This window comes from Crassostrea angulata, chromosome 9, assembly GCF_025612915.1.
Source record: "Crassostrea angulata isolate pt1a10 chromosome 9, ASM2561291v2, whole genome shotgun sequence".
NCBI lineage: Eukaryota > Metazoa > Mollusca > Bivalvia > Ostreida > Ostreidae > Magallana > Magallana angulata.
Window position 1 is genome coordinate 16,230,469 of NC_069119.1, and position 14,137 is coordinate 16,244,605.

A 14,137-nucleotide genomic window follows, 5' to 3' on the forward strand; every position below is an offset into this window, starting at 1 on the left:
TTAACTTTCATTTTCTTAAATAATTTGTTATATTTGCAAATATTGCATAAAATATTAGACTCCAGGTAACATATATCCTCACACCTCCAAGTTGATAAGTGTTAACTACTTTTTTTTTCCATTTTCTTTTAAACATTTATTAATAACTTAGTTTTTATTTGCAGCAATATATGAAAAATTAAGAAACCAATCTTAAATGTAAAAACACTGCATTAGGAGATGAATGCATGGGTCATAGAAATGATAAAATACACCAAACAATATTCAATTATGTCATATATGAAAATATATAAAGACAACATATACCCCATGTATTACAATTTTTATATAACAAAATTACTTGAATGGAAAGTTGTTTCCATGTGGGTTTTATTTCAATCTGTGTTATGTAACTAATATATAATTGGAATTAGCTTTTATATCGTAAGTAAAATGCTGGTATTGATGAGAATTGTAAGGTGAATGATCTGTGTGATACTTTGTATTTTATACATTCATGCTACAAAAAGCAAGTACATGTACATGTAGTAATACTTGTCATATAAACAATGTATATTTTACTTCATGTCTTGGATTTAAAAATATTAATGTAGGTAAAGTAGTGAAATGTAGGAAGGTAAACCGTGTGTAAAGAAGAATATTCATCAGGAATGAAGTGTGTTGCAATCAGCATAATTAATTAAATGTGTACATCATATTTTTGCACATGATTGGACAGACTGCTCCATTGTTAGTTTTTTATGTTAGCTTGTTAGCTTTTTATTGGCCAACAAGCTTTTCATATCTCCCTCTGGATCATCTATTAAATACTGACAGGCTTATGATATTAAAATCTGATCAGTTGGTACATCATGGGTGGAAATGAAAAGTTCACTTTGGACTTAATGGATTATCAAAAAAATGATATCAAATCCTGTTCTATTGTAAAACATTAGATTATATTACTAACAAAGAAAAGGTTTATCCCAACTTGTAAGTGGGTCACTTTGACCTCATTTTGGAATTTATTGACATATTCAAATCAAATCTGGGTCATACCTCTATAGTCAACTACTATCTTGTAGTGTATTTTTTTTTTTAAAGATGGATACTTTAGACTTTTCAAAAATATTTTATGGTGTACATATTCATTGTAGTTCAAAACAAATTGAGACAAGTGTATCATGTTCATGTAACAGTGAAGTTTTCTTTGTTTATTCATGTACGTGCAGTTATTTTGTAAATTGCATTCATATTTTTTAAAAAGTAAGATCTTTGTTGCATTTTTAAAGGGAGATTTTATAGGCATTTAATCGAGATGAAAAAAATACAAATGTAAAGATTTCTATGGGAGTTTTTTTTCTTGTGCAATTTTATCATTTTTTAAATAAAAGTCCCTAATAAGGGAATTGCCATATGGATGTTTCTCCATTATTGTATCTTGGCTGTATTTTATTTATTATTGGAAACAATTTCAGATTTTTGAACAAAATAAATTTGGAACTGTTTGAAATTGTTTTGTTTTTACATAAAGTAGAAACCTTGCTCAGCTTTTGTGAAAGCAAAAATATAAAAAGTTTCAGTAAGTTTCAGTTGCGGAAACCCTTTGTAAACAATATGTTTCCCAATTGTATATGGAGGTTGAAACTATGCAGAAACTTCAAGTTTCAATAAGTTTCCGTCGCGGAAACCATTTGTAAACAATATGTATCCCAAACGTATATGGAGATTGAAACTATGCAGAAACTTCAAGTTTCAGTAAGTTTCCGTTGCGGAAACCATTTGGATTCATGGACAGCCTAAGTTTCAGCACTGCGGAAACTTAATGAAACTTGAAGTTTCCGTGCTGAAACCTGTCGGAAACTTAAAGTAACCTTAAGTTTCCGCAGAGTTTCCAAAGGGCTTCCGCAGTGCTGAAACCAGATATTTCATCCAGTGGTCGGTAGGCAAAATCTTTCAGTTTCGTGGGTTCGTACTTTCATTGGTAGCAAGTTCGCAATAGTTTTAATAAATATCAAACAAATTCATGTTTTATAAATTTGTAGTGATGTAAATTCGAGGGCAAAGGTTACCAACAAAAGACACGAACATTACTCCCCCACGAACAATGATAATTCCACAGTATATGTTATTGTAACATTAGTAAAAGATCTCGGTTGCTTCCTTTTTATTCCTAGAATATCTCCTGCTGAGTGGAAAGGACGACAATACTCCAAATGCCCTCCTACCAGAAGGAGAGCAACTACCGTCTTTGACGCTACCAAACTCTGAAAATTCTCCGAAGATTAAAATGGCTGAACGAGGAACTATGGCTGTCATAAAGTGTGATTCAGGGTTCAATACGAACGCGAATGCACCAGTATCTTGGTTCAAAAACACAGAACTTATTGCACTGTCGCCAAGAGTACAAATTAGAAACGATGAATTGCTAATCGAGGACGTTTTGCCGTCCGATGCTGCGTTGTATACCTGTGTTTTAGGAGACGGTGAAGCAACTTCATCGACTAGGTTATTTGTCACAGAACCATCAGGTATTCAGAAATATTTTGACGAGAAATAACCCCCTTCTAACATCTTTTACATACTGATCGCTGCCAAGAATGCAATTGGTCCATAGCATATTTTCCCATAACTCTTTAATACTGTCACATTAAACATCTTTATGATACGTTCAAAAATGTTATTTTTAGCAAGATGTCTTTACATCATAGATGTGATCTTGTCATGTAGTATGTTTTTAAGGTAAATGGTAAATGCAATACAACTAGTGATACAATGTTACATAATTGAAGCCACAAAAAGATCCCCCCCCCCAAAAAAAAAAAAACGTTTTGACAAAAGTATGACAATTGATACTACATTCTCTATTTCAATTGTTGTGTACATGAAAAAGAATTGTGGGTTTTGTCTGGAATTTTCTTTAAATCTTAATAAGAGGTATAGATTTACCTGTTATTTCATTGCATTGGATGTAATTGATACATTTCTCACATCTTTAATGCCATATTTATTGATATTTTTACTTTACAATAGACCAGACAGGACCAATGATACCCAAGGTCCCGCGAAGACCACCATCCATAGATCCACGTATTCCATCAACTCCCGGTTCTCCCGGTTCTCCTCCTCTTCCAGGTATTTTTTTCATATATCACATATATCGTGTTCCTATAGAAAATGTACTCTATTCCCGCCCTGTGCAATATAAACCGAAAGTTTGATTATATTTAAAATTACTTGTGTAATTTTACAGTGAAATCATGTCAATTCGTGGGACAATGTTCATGAATTAAGGCTTTTTTGCTTATTCGTGGGGTAATTGTAATTTCGTTAATGCGTCAATTTTTAGTTTCATTAAAAAAAGGATAATTTTTGTTTTCGTTGAGAATGTAAATTCGTGGGAAGGGGCTACCTACGAATATAACGAAAATTAAGTCACCACGAATTCTAATGATTTTACTGTATATCATATATATTGATTTCCTATTGAAGATGTACTCTCTTCCGCCTTGTTCAATATTAAGCTGAAAATTTGGTTATATATATAATTGCGCGCGTAATATTTTACACATATACATGTATGACAAGAAAATAAAATAAAGCATACCTGAATTATTATATACATGTACCTGTTATAAAAATTGATTAACTTTTTTTCCATTGTTATATCTTCACACCTAACAAAGTTTTTGATCAATGAGAGATTAAACATTTCAACTCTAACTTTAAAAGTATATAATGTACGTCTGTCATGAAAACATCATGGATCAATCTTTTGAAAAGTCTGGTTCTGAAATCACACAGTACGCTTCAAAGATGGCGTTATATGCAAGCATTATAGAAATACTCCATTACGTGCAGCTTGATACCCTTTTTCTCCTAGCTTTATTCCATTAATTCCTAGTCTCATATTAACTGTACATTTACACTAGATAATGATATTCCTTACAATATACATGTTCATTGAATATTCATATTTCAGGAAAAAAAATCCCCCTTTCTACTCGAAAATGACAGACAAAACGTTTTAATTTTTATTGTGTTTCACATTGTGTTTCCAAGATACATATATCAATGATTCTTGCTTTTTAAAAACATTGAATGCATAATCCCTTTGTATTGCAATTATTTTACACAGGCAGCAGGCTTCCTCCTCCTCCTTTACCCCCTCCCTACCTTGGTTTGTAAAAAATATGTCTAAAAAGGGCTGATTGGTCGGACAATTTCTAGGCTATATTTACTTCCTTTAGATAAAGAGCTCCGTGTAACGATAATGGAAAATATTCAAATTTAAAAACAAATTTAATCATTTAGATTTCTTCGTTACTAAAAACCGGTACTATATCGCGAAATATATGATATTTCTTCGTTGCTAAATAATATATTGCCGAATATTTGATAAGTAATGGCTAAAGGCAGATTCTATGTGTACTTCGTTGACCAACCAACCCCTTAACTGTTATTCATATAAGTGTGGTTGCGGATTTGTGTTTTGTTTAAACTAACTGTTGGAATATACACATTTTTAAATTTCATAGAATAATATTTGAGATCTTTATAGATTTAAATTCTCCTGCTTATTAAAACATTTCTTCATTTCTTTTATATTTCATTTCTTTACTTATTTATCTCCTCCAATTAGAGAATTGAAATGTGTCGTTTGAGATATTTTTAATTTGATATAATTTTCTGTAGCTAAGTAAACTTAATTATGTATTACTGTTTCAAAAATAAATAGGGTACTTTTATCTAAAAACAAATCACGATCCTTTGTAATATTTCGAAATTTAGGGTACACGTCTGATTTTAATCTCTTCTTTTCCATAGTATTTTATTTCGCATCGTTTTTCAAAACGTTTTGTTTGTGTTACACGTGAAGATAAATGTATTCAACTAATACCAAATTAATGTGTATCAACTTTGCTATCAACTTACGTTTTAATATTAATGGTCTTAGTTGTTTGGCTTTTTATGTAATTTAAATAACAATGAAATAAAATTATCCATTTCCTTGCACTCCACACTGTAGAGACCCATTTATTGTTCATTTTTATAAAACTTAAAGTCCACATATAAGTTATTTGTTTAGGTACATGACATCATCCATATATTTGTTTTTGCTTTAAATCATTTTATAATCAGCATTTTAAAAACTCTCTGCTGCATCATAAAATGAAGTATATACTAACCGATAACTTTAAATTCAATCTAGCATAATATATATTCTATCATTCAGAATCATGCAAAGGTTTTCATCACATTTTTTCTGTAAGCGCAATATAAATATTAGTTAATAACTAATGAATAATTAATACTATAATAATATTCAATATATTTATATATTATACGATTTACACTTCATAGCCGATATGTGATTCTAGATCTTATGTGTGAAAAAATTGTTATAAAAACGCCTGAAATCTGTTCCATAGGCGACCGTGATAGGGAATTTCCTGATCAAGGTCCAGCAGGCCCGGAACCTATTTCCCCTAATGATCCACAGATCTCCCCGGGTCATTTCCGACCCATAGAGACAACAAGTTTTCTTCTGGAATGTAAGGTTCCCAGAAATGGAGGAATGGTCTACTGGTTAAAGGATGGCAAGGTCATCCCCAACCCACCAGTGACTAGAAACATGGATCTGGTAATGTCCCCAGTTCAACGGCGGGACAGCGGGGTATATACATGTGTTTCAGAAGATCGCAGAACAGTTTATGAAGCTGCAGTTGATGTGATTCCAACTAATGTATATGGTGCGTATTTTTGCCCCTATCTGTATAGTATTAAGAAATAAACAGCAATTATTAAAGTTCCCTGGGATATGTCTTTAGTTGGTCACATGATCAAATCTTTTGAAGCCCAAAAGGCTTCTAAGAAGGTTTGATCACGTACCAACCAAGTTCATTTCCCGGTGAACTTTTTAACACTGTTTCCTGTTTATTAATTATTTTACGTTTGAGAAAGACAAATCGTTCAGAATCATTGATATTACGTTGTTTTTACGTTTAGAAGAATGCGAACGTCAAGCAATAAACGCAAGCGATAATCATTGTGACGTCATTAAAAAGTTCACATATTTTTGTTTTTCTATAGGTTCATATAAGGAAGCATATTTGCAAATATAAATATAACAAAATACTTTTATACAGGGAAATTAAATGTCCCGCTTTTTTACGCTCCCCTTATTTTTTAATCAATTGAAATAATGGATAAATCAAATTTGCTTATTATTTTCCTTGTTACTTATATCTTCACTAACTTATAAAATGTTAAAAAAAACATTTTTTAAGTTTGAACTAACAGCTTTAGATTACTGTATCAACTATTTATTGTTACAAAAGCAGAGTGGTAATAAGCTCATCCTTTAGAATAGTTTCATTGTTAAAATTGTAAAGGCGGTATTTAAAAAAGTACATTATAGTCATAAAGTATATTCCTCTAAACAGGACTTTAAAATCTAGTTCTTAATAAGATACCAAATTTTGATTTCGTTTTGGTTTTCCTTTTTAGAAATTTTATATCATGTTGTGGTTATATAAGATAAATTACAACTATTAATATGTGTGTTATTCATTATATAGAGTTTGTTCAGAGTGAAAGAAACAAGAACCCAGAAGATAGACGAGCGAACATTGACTATTATAGACCCAAGTCGAATTCTGTGTTTAATCTTAATTGTGACATACCAGGAGCAGATTTAAGACAACCAGTGATATGGACCAAAGATGGTGGTCCATTGGATGCTTCAAAACCCGACCTTCTTATTGTCAGAAACAGTGGCCGTACGCTTGGGTTTCCCTCGATTTTGCGTAACCAGGCAGGGGTTTATTCTTGCCGAATTGGAAATAATGAAAGAGTATCTATTGTTGATGTACGGCCTGAAAAGGTTCAAGGTAATAATGAAATATGCGAATTACGCAAAAATATACTTAAAAAATGTGTAAAACCCAGTTTTATTCGTGAGCAATTTTTAACTAACATCCACTTTTCTACTGTAATCGGATAATTTATTTAAATTTTATTCTAAAATTGGATGCAAAATTAAGTTATATTAAGTTATAGTGAAACGAAATTAATTGAACATCACTGCCTTTCGCACTTCGTAAACAATAAAGAAATATTTTAAGTTATGTTATACTTTTATATTGATAGTTTTATTTTTGAATTCATGTCATTTTGAAATTTTGCTTGCGTTTAGATATGTTTATTCCAATATCCATTTCATTGTTTTAATTTATTATCATTTCAGAATACTTGCTGTTAAGTGAGACTGACGACGAGTCACCTACAATTCTTTTGCCAAATCGTGGACAGACACCAGTTCTGAGATTACCCGAGGAAGACAGTCCAAAGTTAATTGTTGCCCCAGCCGGCTCGGACGTTCTAATCAAATGTAACGTGGCATTAAACGCGGATCCCAATATTCCTGTTTACTGGTATAAGAATGGACAGCTAATATCTGAACCACAGACAAGACAAATCCCACATTTGAACTACTTGTCTGTTACAAATACTGATGCCGGTTTATACACTTGCGTTTTGGGAAATGGGGATGCCACATCATCGACTCGTCTGTATGTTACAGACTCCTTACCTGGTAATGAAATTAAAGATTTCTTAACATTAAATTTATTTTTCTCATTTTTAATTTTTTTCTTTAAGCACTCTAATGTAAATGTTAAATAAATTGATTATTTCCATACGTTTTTTTTTAAGATGTTCCGATACCATCTGGTCCAAGAGATCAAACATCTCCGAGAGATGGTCCATTTGGTGCAAGAGATGTGAGACCACAAATAGACCCAACTGATAGACTACCTCAAATTGACCCACCAGAGAGGTTGCCTCCGGTTGGCCCAAGAGATCGTTTGCCACCGATTGATGAGCCATTTGGCCCAACAGATATTGCACCTGAAATTGATCCTAGAGACAGTCTACAACCGATTAATCCTACGGACCGTTTACCAATTGATCCTAGAGAACGTTTACCACAAATTGATCCAAGAATCAGCCTACCACAGGTTGACCCTGAGGGCAGTTTACGTCCATTTGATTCTAGAGACAATTTACCACCTGTTGAGCCTAGGGAAGGTTTTCCTCAGATTGATCCTGGCGGCCGTTTGCCACCTGTTGATCCTAGAGGGCGTCTTCCTAATCCGGGTGACAGACCTGTGTCGCCATCTGGTGTTATGCCACCTATCCCACTTCTTCCAATACCGAGAGATCCATTTGATCGGAACCAAGAGACTCCTATATCGCCCTATCCTAAAGGTGAATATATATTGGAAATGTCTTTGTATGCATTCCGTCACTTATTTTGTAATCAATACTTAATTTTCCAATCAGGATTTACATTTTTTATCAATCAAAAGCATTTTGAATTTATACAAGTACGTAATGATTTTAAAAAGTACTCACCAATCAAGTGTAAAAGCAAGGACTAATCAATCAGAAGCCAACAACACACGTAATGAATAGAAAATTACATGGTTCCAGTAATAAATAAACATCTAATTTTCAAATGCAACCATATTTTGTTTCTTACAGGCAGTGAACCGGGATTTACGGATACTCAAGAAGGTAGATATCCTCTTCCAAATTTGGAAATACCCGGACAAATTAACGACCCGTTGTTAACCGAAGGTCCTGACACGCCTTCAGAACCAGGTCTCGGTACTAACTGCACTTTGCATGTCAATACTATTAGTAATAGTTTTATTTGTTAACGTTTGTTAGGGATCATGCATATTATGTAAGGATAAGTTGCAAGGCAAAACTAAAATGACTAACAGGGATTTCAGCACGTTTCTTTTGAACTACGATTTATGTGAATTTCAACTAAATAGGTAGTTTTGTTTTACTGAGTATTTTGAAAATTTGTCTGAAATCGTATTACTATTTTAACATCAGTGGACTATCATAAGGACATATATACAATACATAGACAATAAATTATATAAAATATAAAATTTGTTCTTTTAAGTATATTTGAAAATGAATTTTATTCCTTAACACTCTATGTAAGAAAAAATAAAATTCCCTCTTTCAAATTTATATGTTCTACTCTCTTTGACTGTATAATAGTAATAGTGAACTATTTCAAATCACTTACAATAACTGTTATGCCTAGGTATCGCAGATGATAACAATTTTTAAATTTAATCTACCTTAGTTGCATGCATGTTAAATGTATGTGGTAACTGAAAATGATATATTAAGTAAATACAAATTTAATATATATTTAATTGTATCATTTTTTAAATCTTTTAAATCTTAATCTTTTTATGATAAACAATATTTTGACTGAAACCCTAAAAACAGATAAGGAGGTTGAATGGTAAAACAATTACGACAAACTTTAATATAGTAAAGAAAAATCTAAATATTTCAGCTTGAGTATTTTTCTAAATCTTTATACAAAGCTCTCCATTTAGAGGAGACTGATATGGTGTAAAATGGCCACGGCCATTTAATAACGTTATCAGTCATGGCCAAACTTTTTAGAAAGATAAGTGTTAATTTACGTCTACCACTTTTTTTTTTAATTTTTCTTAATATAAATACCAAAAATGTTGTAAGATAGTATGCTCATGATCCCTGCTATTTATTAATTGAAATAATTTGGTACTGTGGTATCACTTTTTAACTTGGTCGCTGATGGGTCACCATCCATTCGTGATTGATTTGTTATCGATCAGTTTTCTTAAAATTAGAATTTTTATTAAGTATTCAGTGTTAGATATCAAAAATGAAACCAAATTATAATTATCCTTTTCATAATTTTTAACAAATCAAGATGATATCACAGTATTCGAATTGGAATTAATATATTTTCATTATGAGAATTATTTGTTTTATGGTGTTGTTGTGAAAATACGGTATTTTTCATAACTTTTTTGGTCAATTTCCTGTTAGGGTTGTACCAAATGTTGATAATTGACGAATAAAGCAAAACTTTCTGCTCTTATACTTCAGGCATAGAATAATTTTCATTAAAAAAAGAGAAAGGGAGATGGGGCTATCGAGATTCGTTTTCTTAATAACATTAAAAAATATATGCATACATCTATATATAACCTATCATATTTGTTCTCTGCTTTTCTCGTCAGTTTATGTATCTAATGATATATTAACAGAATTAATCTCTGACAATACATATACAACACAGAGTAGCTTTAGAACACCTTGAAATTACGTACCTAATATGGTTTGTACTTAGATGCACGAACAGTTCTTAGTCAAGTGAATCCAGAGGACAGGATTGACCCGTTGTCTCGCAGACCACCAGTACTTCCGGATACTAGGAACATTCCCCCTGTGCCTACCGATCGTACGGGTAATAATACCTTGAAGGAAATTTTCATAAGGGTTATTGCAAGATGCGTTCTGAGTGGTTTTCTTCGTCTATCAATTGCGCGTATAATTTTGTTTGATTTGAATAAGGATATATCAGTTGTACATAAGGATACTATTGTTTGATTGGATAAGAGGAGTTGAAAATGATTTCATTTAAAATGGGGAAAAAGGACATTCAGAAGATATTAATAATAACCCACAATAAATCGTGGTTTACCCATCTTGCGATTCAAAAACTTTGTACATGTTTTTACCAGTTCATATAGATTGTGACAATACCTAGTTTTTATTTTTTATGGTTGCATATTTGTGTATGATTTATATTCTCGAAATCCATCTTTATTAACTTTATACATCTAGAAAAACAACAAGTCTTCGGCAGAAACTAACCTTACTGTTTGCAATATGTTATAATCTGTAGTTTCTAATTGATTGATTTTATGTAGTGTTAACAAACTTACCAGTGTTTGGGTGACGGTTTATTGTTTAATTTTGATACAAGATAATACACGATAATATATCCCATTGTTTCCTTGTATATGAATATAAAGAATTACTTTATGGATAGTAAAATAGATTTTATTGAAAAATAAATAATCTAGCAAAGCGTATTTAAGGGTGTTGTTTACTCAGGGTTTGAGTTCTCAAATTCGAATTGTTATAAAATTCAATTTAATGAGTAAAATTTGTCCTAAACACAAAAATTATTTATGAAATCAATTATTATTGATAAAACAATCGATATTTTTACTATATTATGAAATTAGGCTCAAACAAAAATAGACTTTTAGCCAAACAGAGGAAATTCGGACTAAATTTTGCAGATTTTGTTTTCGGCTAAATTTGTTTTGGTAGTACTCTAATATTGAAAGTTAAGATTTTATATTTTAGTATATATAATTTTGCAGATTTTTTGTTAGTTTTAACCTCACTTTTTAATTAAAATAATCTTATGACACGACTTTCACGAGTATTGAAAAATGCTTAAAAACGATAAAAGACATCATATCTCAAAATTTTGATCATTGACCCCATATAAATTTAATGCCAACATAATAAGGTCAATATAAGTAGTAAAATACTATAAATGTTTTTGTATTATCATCATTCAATTTTTTGTAAAATCGGATCAATAATGGGTAGGGATTTGAAAACTGATAGAGGAAATTCGGACTAGAATATTTTAAAAAATTGTTGTTGAAATCTTCATGCATTTGTATTTTATTTTTTAAAGTGTTTATTATTTGTAATATTTTAACAATTAAGAAAATCTCAATCGTAGTGTAAAATTTTACGGGAATTTTCTTGATTTTTCAAAAAATATTCAATGGCCATTAACTAAAAAAGTAGTTCATTGACCTACTTTTCTGAAAGTGAGAAACAACACTACAATCAAAGGTCTATAACATACAACAGATGGTTTTTCATTATCATCAGTGGATTTTTTTTTCATTCTGAGTAAACTTCATCCTTAAAGCTAAAAATAATTGCTATGTCTGTTTTTAAGTTTAAACTTATTGGAGTTTTGTCATATTTATTGCATTTGCATTCTGTCATTCTCTCTTTTTATTACAGGTCCGATTGACCCCCGTGGTACCTTGCCCACTGGGTTCCCCACTGGACCAGGCACTGGTGGGCGTTTCGTTGTGCCCTCCCTTGGTGGTAGATACCCATCCTTTTGTGCCTTATTAAAACTTTTTTCCAACATTAATAACTGTATCCTGTTTTCCTTTTTCCTTATTGTCAGTCATTGATGCAGTGTCCTTTTCAACAAATGCATTTGCTTTAATTGATATTTACTCTGTCTTTCTTTCAAGTTATTCCCAACCTGCCTCCTATTGTAAAATCCTTTTTCCTATGCATTTCTATTGTATTCAAATTCAACACACACCAATGGTTTTTTGATATATCCAAATGTATAGCTTACATTTGAAATTACAGCAAAATATATATGTACATGTATCTTTACATTCAAAGTATGTTTATATATAAATACGGTAGATCATATGCCTGCATCACATTTTTTATAGTATTAATTTATAAGCGAAATAGCAATAAACAAAAAATTGGGTTAATCATTTGTAGTAATATTTTTTTGGCACACATTAACCTCGAAAGCAATATGCCAGATCTGCATATAACTGAAATATGTATTCATAAAAATTTTAAAAGTTTATGAAATGAAAGTTCTCTTCATATATGTTTGTTTGTGTTTTTTCTACAGGTATTATCGAACAGTTCTTTTATCCTCGAATTTCCCAGGATTTCACACTTCCGTGTAACATTAAAGGCATCACCGCTAACACCCCAATTGTCTGGTACAAAGGTGACCAAAGGTTCATTCCGGACTCTAGGCGCGTGCGCATTGTTAACAATGCAATCGTGTTCCGGCCAGCTATTGCTGAGGACAGTGGTAGTTATTCCTGTATGAGACCTGACACGTTAGAATCCATCAGGGCACAGTTATATGTTTATGGAGATGGTAAGTTACAATAAAGATGTTTTCTTTAATAGGACTCGATGGACGTGACAAACTGTTTTGATCTCTTTTAAGAGAAGAGCTCTATATATAAAAATATATTAAAATATCCAAATTCAAAATGTAAAATTTATGGATTTTTTTTTATTAAGTAATAGTTTATAACTGAACAAATTATATCTTAAAGTCTAACGTAGGTCTAATAATTAATCTGTTGACCATCAAGTCTCCTGGATACAATAACTGTAGATTCCTTATTTTCGCGATCTCGTTGTTTTGTATCAAATCGGGGGAATATGACTTCGCGAACGTGGAATTTTTATTCTTATATGTTATATATTTTTTAACTCTTATAAATTAAAAGCGAGATTTTAAAATCCGCGAGGGGTGCTTCTCGCGGTTTTACGCGGATTATTAATTCCTGGCTTTTAATTACGAATCTACAGTACATAGCTTTTTAAAAAAAACAGAAATGTATATTAAAAAGTTTTCAAATTCACAAACAATACAAATTAATATCACATACATATTCCGAAAGGCACATTTCTTTTGGGTTTTTTTTTTCAAATTGATTTTATCCCCTCGATCTGAACCTTAAAGCAACATACAATAAGTGTGTCTTTTTCCCGTTTAGTAAATAAAAAAAAATTACTAAACCTTATTATACTTTTTAAGCTTTGCCACCAGGAGTCCGAGATGACAGATTTTCTCAAGTAACACCAACAGAAAGAACAGGAAGTATGTATCGATGATATACTGTATACAAAGTTATATTCTCCTCGTGTAATTTTCGCCCTTCTTCATTTGCAAACAGTTCCGCTCCGTCTTGAACTCGCCAGACAAAGTTGTCTTAAAGAAAAATAACTATGAGACATTGGAATTCGCCAAGTTTTAAATTCGCCAACTGACATCGAGATCGAGGAGCAAAAATAAAATGGGGGCTGATATTTCCCAGTAAACAGTATTTTATTATTTTGATACGAATTTTGATTCTGTAGACTTGTAGACATATAAATAGATGTTTTGGTGTTTTTAGGTCTTGTTCAGCATTTCTATTACCCTTCCTCGTCTGAACTATTCGAACTTCGATGCGACCTCAAATCTGGCGATAACAGAGTTCCAATCAGATGGCTCAAGAATGGTCAGCCGTTCATTGTACCCGTCGACAGACCCGTATCATTGCATGAAAACAACCATGTCATTCGATTTAGTTCCATTTCACCAAGGGATAATGGTCGCTACACATGTATCGCTGGGGATAACTTGGCGTCGGTTTCGTCTGAGATCGTTGTCAAGAGACCAGGTTTATGTTTACATATTTTC

General features: G+C 31.8%; 1 protein-coding gene across 15 annotated transcripts in view; it reads left to right on the forward strand.

The window, feature by feature from the left end:
• The window catches only part of LOC128162900 (hemicentin-1-like), a 90,403-nt gene that overhangs the window by 59,381 nt on the left and 16,885 nt on the right, over positions 1 to 14,137 (forward strand). For 9 of the 15 annotated variants that reach the window (XM_052826307.1, XM_052826308.1, XM_052826315.1 and 6 more), the window contains 13 exons: positions 2,157 to 2,510; positions 3,013 to 3,114; positions 4,118 to 4,159; positions 5,412 to 5,732; positions 6,561 to 6,872; positions 7,229 to 7,576; positions 7,696 to 8,250; positions 8,527 to 8,652; positions 10,199 to 10,315; positions 11,911 to 11,997; positions 12,560 to 12,817; positions 13,490 to 13,552; positions 13,851 to 14,117. In XM_052826307.1, the coding sequence (XP_052682267.1) occupies positions 2,157 to 2,510; positions 3,013 to 3,114; positions 4,118 to 4,159; positions 5,412 to 5,732; positions 6,561 to 6,872; positions 7,229 to 7,576; positions 7,696 to 8,250; positions 8,527 to 8,652; positions 10,199 to 10,315; positions 11,911 to 11,997; positions 12,560 to 12,817; positions 13,490 to 13,552; positions 13,851 to 14,117 (2,952 nt within the window). The remainder of the gene's footprint in view (positions 1 to 2,156; positions 2,511 to 3,012; positions 3,115 to 4,117; positions 4,160 to 5,411; positions 5,733 to 6,560; positions 6,873 to 7,228; positions 7,577 to 7,695; positions 8,251 to 8,526; positions 8,653 to 10,198; positions 10,316 to 11,910; positions 11,998 to 12,559; positions 12,818 to 13,489; positions 13,553 to 13,850; positions 14,118 to 14,137) is intronic. The other 6 variants (XM_052826316.1, XM_052826322.1, XM_052826314.1 and 3 more) reach the window with 5 other exon arrangements.